Source organism: Sceloporus undulatus, chromosome 2, assembly GCF_019175285.1.
Source record: "Sceloporus undulatus isolate JIND9_A2432 ecotype Alabama chromosome 2, SceUnd_v1.1, whole genome shotgun sequence".
Lineage (NCBI taxonomy): Eukaryota > Metazoa > Chordata > Lepidosauria > Squamata > Phrynosomatidae > Sceloporus > Sceloporus undulatus.
Window position 1 is genome coordinate 226454013 of NC_056523.1, and position 6942 is coordinate 226460954.

Consider the following 6942-nt stretch of genomic DNA (forward strand, 5'->3'; position numbering starts at 1 on the left):
CAGATGGCTCTTGTAGTTTTTATTTTCTGTGAACTTTTTTTTTTTATTTCCAGCTGGTACAGAGAAAAAAATACTGGTTTGGAAAACAGATCTGTTTGTACCATATAAAACAAAGGTAGGCAAAATGCAGGCCACGTGTAGTCCTTGGGTTCTGTAAGTTACAGGTTAACTCCACTTCAGGAACACAAGCCTTCAGCAGAGTTGATCACAATATATAGTTCTTGTCAGAAGTGAAGAATTTTTCCAGTTACACAGTAACAGATTTACAAATCACCCATTACAAAATCCTTCATCCCATTTGTCAGCAACTCAAAACATACAGTCTTCCCAGGTCTTAGTCCACCTATTCCTCCTTTATCAAGATACAGCTTCCCACAAGCTTCCCACCTTACTACCCATCTTGATAATTTACATCTCATACTTTCTTTGCACACATTTGCTCATTATACCAGGCTGTGACTGATACGCAGTCTTTTCTTTCTTTTCCTGGTCTCTGTGATGCACATAAGTGGGACATTTCTGTGCCTGTGCAGAACACTATCAAAACTTTATAGAATCACTAGGCGATAGCTCTGCCTACCCTCAGCTCTGTCTCTCAGTTTTCCCACTCAATTACCTCAGTTCCTTTTCATCCACTGCAGAAGTCGCATCTAAGGTACCTTACTATTTGTTTTCTCTTCGGGTGGTTGATTTGGCTCGCTTGTGATTTCTTTCACAAAATCCTTTGGCTGTGTTTGTTTTCTCAGTTTTTGATGCTCAACTTTGCTTCTTCATGCCCCTTTGGTTTTGATCTGGTTACTGACCTCAGCTTGGGTTTGTAGACTACAGCTCTCTGGATAATGGTGTTGTCTTCTTTCTTTAAGTGGTTGACTGTGGAGCTAAGCTTCCCAGCCACGACGGTCATTCCTACTGTTTGCTTTGCTTGTTCAACGGACACAACATCAATACTTGTGTCTACTGTAAGACCTACTATAAGGCCTCAGGCTTTAAAAAAAACAGGAGTCTCACCTGAAGATATTGTATGAGCAATCTCTGAAGCTGTCAGAACCATTAATGGCAACTATGTCTGCTCCACCCAGGTCCACCTCTGAACCAACTCCTAAGCCATCAACAGCCAGAGTCAACTCCATGTCAACGCTGCCGAAGCACGATCAAGAATCCATCCCTTTTTAGCAGTCATATGTCATAGCACCATCTGGAGTACAATGCCTCGTTGAAACCATCTATTTGTGAGCTGTCTTGGGTCCCTTTTTTGGGAGAAAGGCAACAGAGAAGTGACATAAATAAATAAATAAACAATAAACTATCCAAGAGGAAGGCTTCAGTTTCAAGCCTCAATACTGCATTGTTTAGGAGATGAAAGAAAAAAGAAGCATTTGAGGCATTCTGTAGAAAAGGAGGTCATTTCCAAACCTCCTCAGATTGCTGTGGCTTGGATGATCCCTGAACCAACCAAATAGGTTTCTTCCTGGGCCCTGAGACTCACCTCCTAATAAATCTATTCAGGTGTGCAAGTAGAGGTAGGGTATGCCTTTGATGGAGAAATTGTGAAGCCTCCAAAAGCAAAGGGCATCTCAACAGAAGTCCCCTCTGGCTGACCCTTCAACTGGTTCTGCAGTTCTCCAGCTGGTACTCTGGAGTATTTCTGTTTGAGGAAACTCCTTGACCTCAGTGGTGTACTCCTTTGTGACAGTATTGAGGATCCATGTGACAGTAGTTTTTACAGACCAGGCAAGATGGTCTGAAAACCATGGTGAAACACATGAAAAGAAGAGGGTAAGGAGAATCACAGGTTGCGGAATACATGTTTTTTCATTTTCCTACTGTGTATGTGTGATTTGTGATACTACAACTGCAACCACCTACGCATGATTCTCCTTACCCTCTTCTTCTCATGTGTTTCCCCATGGTTTTCAGATCATCTCTTCCATGCTCATTCTACCTCAATACTTGGTCTGTTGTTCTTCGAGATCACCATTCCCAGACTAATAGTTGCAGGTGTCATTCAAGGCAGAATTCAACAGCTGAAAGAAGATTCCAAGAGGATTCTTGGGATCATAGATATTGTGAGACCCTTAATAGCATCCCTCTTACTACACAACTCCAGGGGTTTCTCAATTCCAAGGGCTTTCCAACTCCAGGGGTTTCTGTATGAAACAGATTATCTAGATCCATTTCAATCTGGTTTCAGGCCTGGATACAGGCAGCCTTGGTTACCTTGGTGGATGACCTACACAGGAACTGGACAGGGGGAGTGTGTCCCTGTTGGTTCTCCTAGACCTCTCAGCAGCTTTCGATAGCATCGACCATGGTACCCTTCTGGGCCGCCTCTCTGGGATGAGACTTGGAGCTCCTGTTTTACAGTGGCTCCATTCCTTCCTGGAGGGGCGAACCCAGAAGGTGGTGCTGGGGGACTCCTGCTCAACCCCCTGGCCATTGGCCTATGAGGTCCTCAGGGTTCTGTGCTATTCCCGATTCTATGATTCAGTGTTAGACACTGTGTAGTGGCATATTCAGTAGAAAGTCCTAACTCTGGCTGCTGTTCTCTTCTTGCCTTCTATGCTTGAAAGTCATGGGCTACCCCCCTAAACCATTCCCTCAGCCTCGGGGGGAAAATGACAACTTGTACAGGGTCTCCAATTTTGATTCAAGTTGGCTTCTATAACATCCAGAACTCAACTCTGATAGTGGAAGCCTCTTGGTCAGGATCTCCAATTTTGATTCAAGTTGGCTTTTACGGCATCCAAAACTCAACTCTGATAGTGGAAGCTTCTTCGTCAAAAGCCCCTCAGAAGTCTCATTCTACTGCCATCTGACAATAAAGGTTGCAAACTTGATTTTATGGCCAGGAAATTCTATTTGGTTTCCACCTTGGTATTTAGTATTATACACTATTCAGCAAAACTATATCGGCAAAAAAATTGTCGTCAAAGGGTTCAGCGCCTGCTTGATGAGCTCCCAGAGAAAGACAAAGCCTGGCCAGTGCTATTCAGTTGGAGACTCACACTCTGGCACATCAGCGGATCAACTCAGTGTGCCATGTGATGGGTTGCTCAGCTAAAGTGTTGACTGGTTCAGTACTCAGGAGGCATGCTTGATGCAGTCCTTTGGCCTCACGACTCAAGCAAGGGCAACAATAGAGGACCTGTTATTTGATTAATCGGGTCTCTTCAGCAAAGAGACAGATGAGAAGTTGGAGTTTGCCCCAGATATGAAAATATGGCACACCCTCGAGTTATCAAAGCTGTTCCAAACCTCAGTACAGCTGGCAAAGGTTGAACTCGGAACAAAGACGCTCCTTTAGTTCAACACTACGAAGCAGATCTTGGTATCCATCTTAATCATCTACATTATAGAAGGCACTTAAGATGGATCTCTTCCAGCGGGCATATCCACCTGATTCTATATAAAACCATAATTAATGCTCCACTCCCAATGACACTCATAGGACTACAGTTGTTTATATATATTAAGGAACTAATAGGAATGTTTAATTCAATGTTAGTATTTTATACTTTATATTTGTATTATACTGTATTTTTAATATGTAATCCCGCTTCGATCTTTGGAGAAGCGGGAAATACAAATAAAAATATTATTATTATATGCTCTAGAAGAATTCAAGCCAAGTACACACTTGGCTGATACAAAGCATTTGTGAATGGCTTCTATAGGAGTTTGAAACCTGTCCTCTGGGAGATATGCAGCAGCTGTTACTGAATCTATGGTTGTTCCTATGAATCATTTTTGGCTAGCGTGAGGTTTGACTTCTTCCAATTGAACAGTATGCCCAATGAAGGCAATAGTTCTAGGATGTAATCCACATATTGAACCAACAATAAATGAGACCTTACTACCAGGAGGCGATTGTATATGTGTGGGAAAACAGTTAACCCTCATTGCCTGATCCATGCAGCAATGGCTGCCATGAATTTCATGAAAACATGTAGAGCTGTAGAAAGACCAAATTGGAAGAACACGAAACTGGAAAGCTCTTCTTCCCACAGCAAAGGATAGGAATTGCCCATGCATCGGTCAGTCCCAGTATGGGAATATGCATCCTGGAGATTGATCAAGTGTGAACCAGTCCCCTCTTTTGAACAACAGAACGATAGAAGACAGGCTCACCATCATAAAATGCTTGTGTGGACTATAAGCATTGATGTCTCTAAGGTCCCAGATTGGGTGGAGTCCTCCATCCTCCTTTTTGACTATGAAGTATTGGGAGAAGAATCCCCAATAAATCAGTGATTAGGAATGGGTTCTATAGTTCTAAAACTGAAGGCTGAAATACATTGTGGCACGATGCCTGAGCAAAATGGTTGCTTTCATGGTATCTTACATTATAAAGCTAGATAATTACATGAAAGTTGTTTTTGCTTATTCTGCTAATTGTGAATATTAGTGTTATAGGATGATGGAAAAATCATAGCTACCATTGTGGTTGTTGTGTGCCTTCAAGTTGTTTACAATTTATGACCACCCCAAGGCATTTAGGGCTGTTCAGAATGCTTAAGCATTCAATACTTAAGCATACCTACCTGGGTATGGAGAGGATATGGAAGGAGTTGCACCTTGAAATTCCTACTGCAAGTACAAACTTGTAGCTGAACTGTGAAGTCTAGATATTCTGTAGGCTTGCTTCAGTTCTTTACAGGTTACTGGAACACACTGGTGAAAAACCAGTTAATTTTTTTTTAATTCTGACTAAATGTTACTTGATGGTTTCTTCATTTGTTTATTTTTAGAAGTTTCACTATCTGACATGACAAAGATGGTAAGAGAAAACCTTGCAAGAAAGATATGGAATGCTGCTTCCATTCCATTCTTTGCCTAAAAAGGTCTCCTCTTCTCCAGGCTAAACATACCCAGCAGCTTCCTGAGTTGTTCCTCATAGGGCATGGTTTCCAGACCCTTTACCATTTTGGTTGCCCTCCTTTGGACACACTCCAGTTTCTAAACATCTTTCTCAAGCTGTGGTGCCCAGAACTGGACACAGTATTCCAGATGGGACCTGACCAAAGCAGAATAGAGTTGGTACTATTACTTCCCTCGATCTAGACACTATACTTCTATTAATGCAGCCTAAAATCCGCATTGGCCTTTTTAGCTGCCCAATCACACTGTTGACTCATGTTCAACTCGTGATTTACTAGGACTCCTAGATCCCTTTCACACACATGGGCTGTGCAGGCTGCCCCTTTTACAGCCAGATTGGGGCTGGGGCAACTGCACAGGGAAGTCTGTGAACTGCATTGTGCCCAGAATGCTGCCTGAGAGACGGTTGGCCAGCCATGCCAAGGAGGAGCCTTTGTGTTGAAATCTGTTAAAGGTCCGGCCTGGTTTTGACCAAGACCAAATTGGGATAGCCTAAACAGCCATTTTTATAGGTTGAACTGTGTCTTGGGGCCATTTCTAAGGAATTTTGATTAGATCTTTGGGGGGGGGGGTGTGATCAGAGACGTGTGGAAATAGCTGGTCAATAAATGCAGCATCCTAAATCAAGAGGTATCAGCTCTGGATGGCAGTGCCCTTTTATTTCCAACTTTCTGACACATTGCAGGCACATCACCCACCATCACACTTCTGATAAATGGGTAGATTTCAGTCTCAGACGTTCTGGCGCCCTCAAGCCACGGCTCCATATCTGGGCAAACCTTGCCCCTTCCATGGCTGTGGGACCAAACACCTCCTTTTAATGTTTAGTTGATCTCAGACAGGCAGAGGACTCCTCTGGGTAGTAAAAGATAGTCTTGACAAATGGGCTTATCGTCTTTTAACATCACAGCCACACCAGTGGTCGCCACACATAAGAGACAATTGATGGGTTATTGTTATTATTAATCTTTATTTATAAAGCGCTGTAAATTTACACAGCGCTGTACATACAATCGTTTTAATTGGACGGTTCCCTGCCCTCAGGCTTGTTGTGCTATAACCACCCTCCATCTCAGTTATGGTTCTTTTATTTTAGGCTCTTCTCTTGTAATTATTGAATTGCAGTACAGGGTGGTTAAATCACACTTGTAATTGTGAAGTCTTTATCCCGGCAAGCTTCAGCTCTTCTTCAGTACTGAATTTTATCTCTAGTGTTGTTGTTGTTGTTGTGTTTCCAATTTAGGTTCCAACCTTCCAACTTATGGTGACCCTCAGGTGGTGAATCCATCCTGGGGCTTCCTTGAGAGTTTGCCTTTGCCTTCCCCTGAAGGAGGAGGCTGAGAGAGTGTGAGTTACCCAAAGCCACCCAGTGGGTCTTAATGGCTGAGCCAGGATTTGATCTGCAGAGTCCTAGCCCAACACTCAAACTGCTACGCCCTCAAGTTCCTGACAGTAAGGGCTATTGGACAGTGGAAGACACTCCCTTGGAGAGTGATGGAGTCTCCTTCCTTGGAGGTCTTTGAACAGAGGCTGGATGGCCATCTGTCAATGGGGATGCTTTGATGGAGAGTTCCTGCATGGCAGAAGGGGGTTGGACTGGGTGGCCCTTGATGGCTCTCTCTTCCAACTCCGGGGTTATAGGACTCTATGGAGCCTCCTGTTTCTTTGTTCCTTTATTGTTCTCTCTATGATTTCAATGGGAGGCTGTTTTCAACTGTCTTTTTTTATAAAGCGCTTTTCCCGCCATTTTTCCCCTCCATCTGACAATTAAACCGGAAGAAGAAGGGTAAACTTCCGGGGTCGGGCTCAGAAACAGGCCCCGCCCCTCATGTGGAACTAGAAGGAAGTGGAAACGTGGGAAAGAGGCGCTTCCGGAGGGAGGCCTTATCCCTCCGCAGAAGAAGTAGGCGGAACCGGAAGTGTGAGGCGCAGAGGCACTTCCGGATCCGGAAGGCGACCACGCCCCTCCTTCCTGGGCCATGGTCCCCGTCCTGCCGGGTCTCTTCCTGGGCTCCTCTTCCTCGCCGCCTCCTCCTCCGGGGACGGCGCTGTTGTTGCTGGACT

The 6942-nt window shown here is 44.1% G+C and overlaps 1 protein-coding gene across 1 annotated transcript in view; it reads left to right on the forward strand.

Moving 5' to 3' along the window:
• Positions 1–4765: 4765 nt before the first annotated feature.
• The window catches only part of DUSP12 (dual specificity phosphatase 12), a 14825-nt gene continuing 12648 nt past the window's right edge, over positions 4766–6942 (forward strand). The window contains exon 1 of the mRNA XM_042447726.1: positions 4766–4777. Coding sequence (XP_042303660.1) covers positions 4766–4777 — 12 coding nt within the window. The remainder of the gene's footprint in view (positions 4778–6942) is intronic.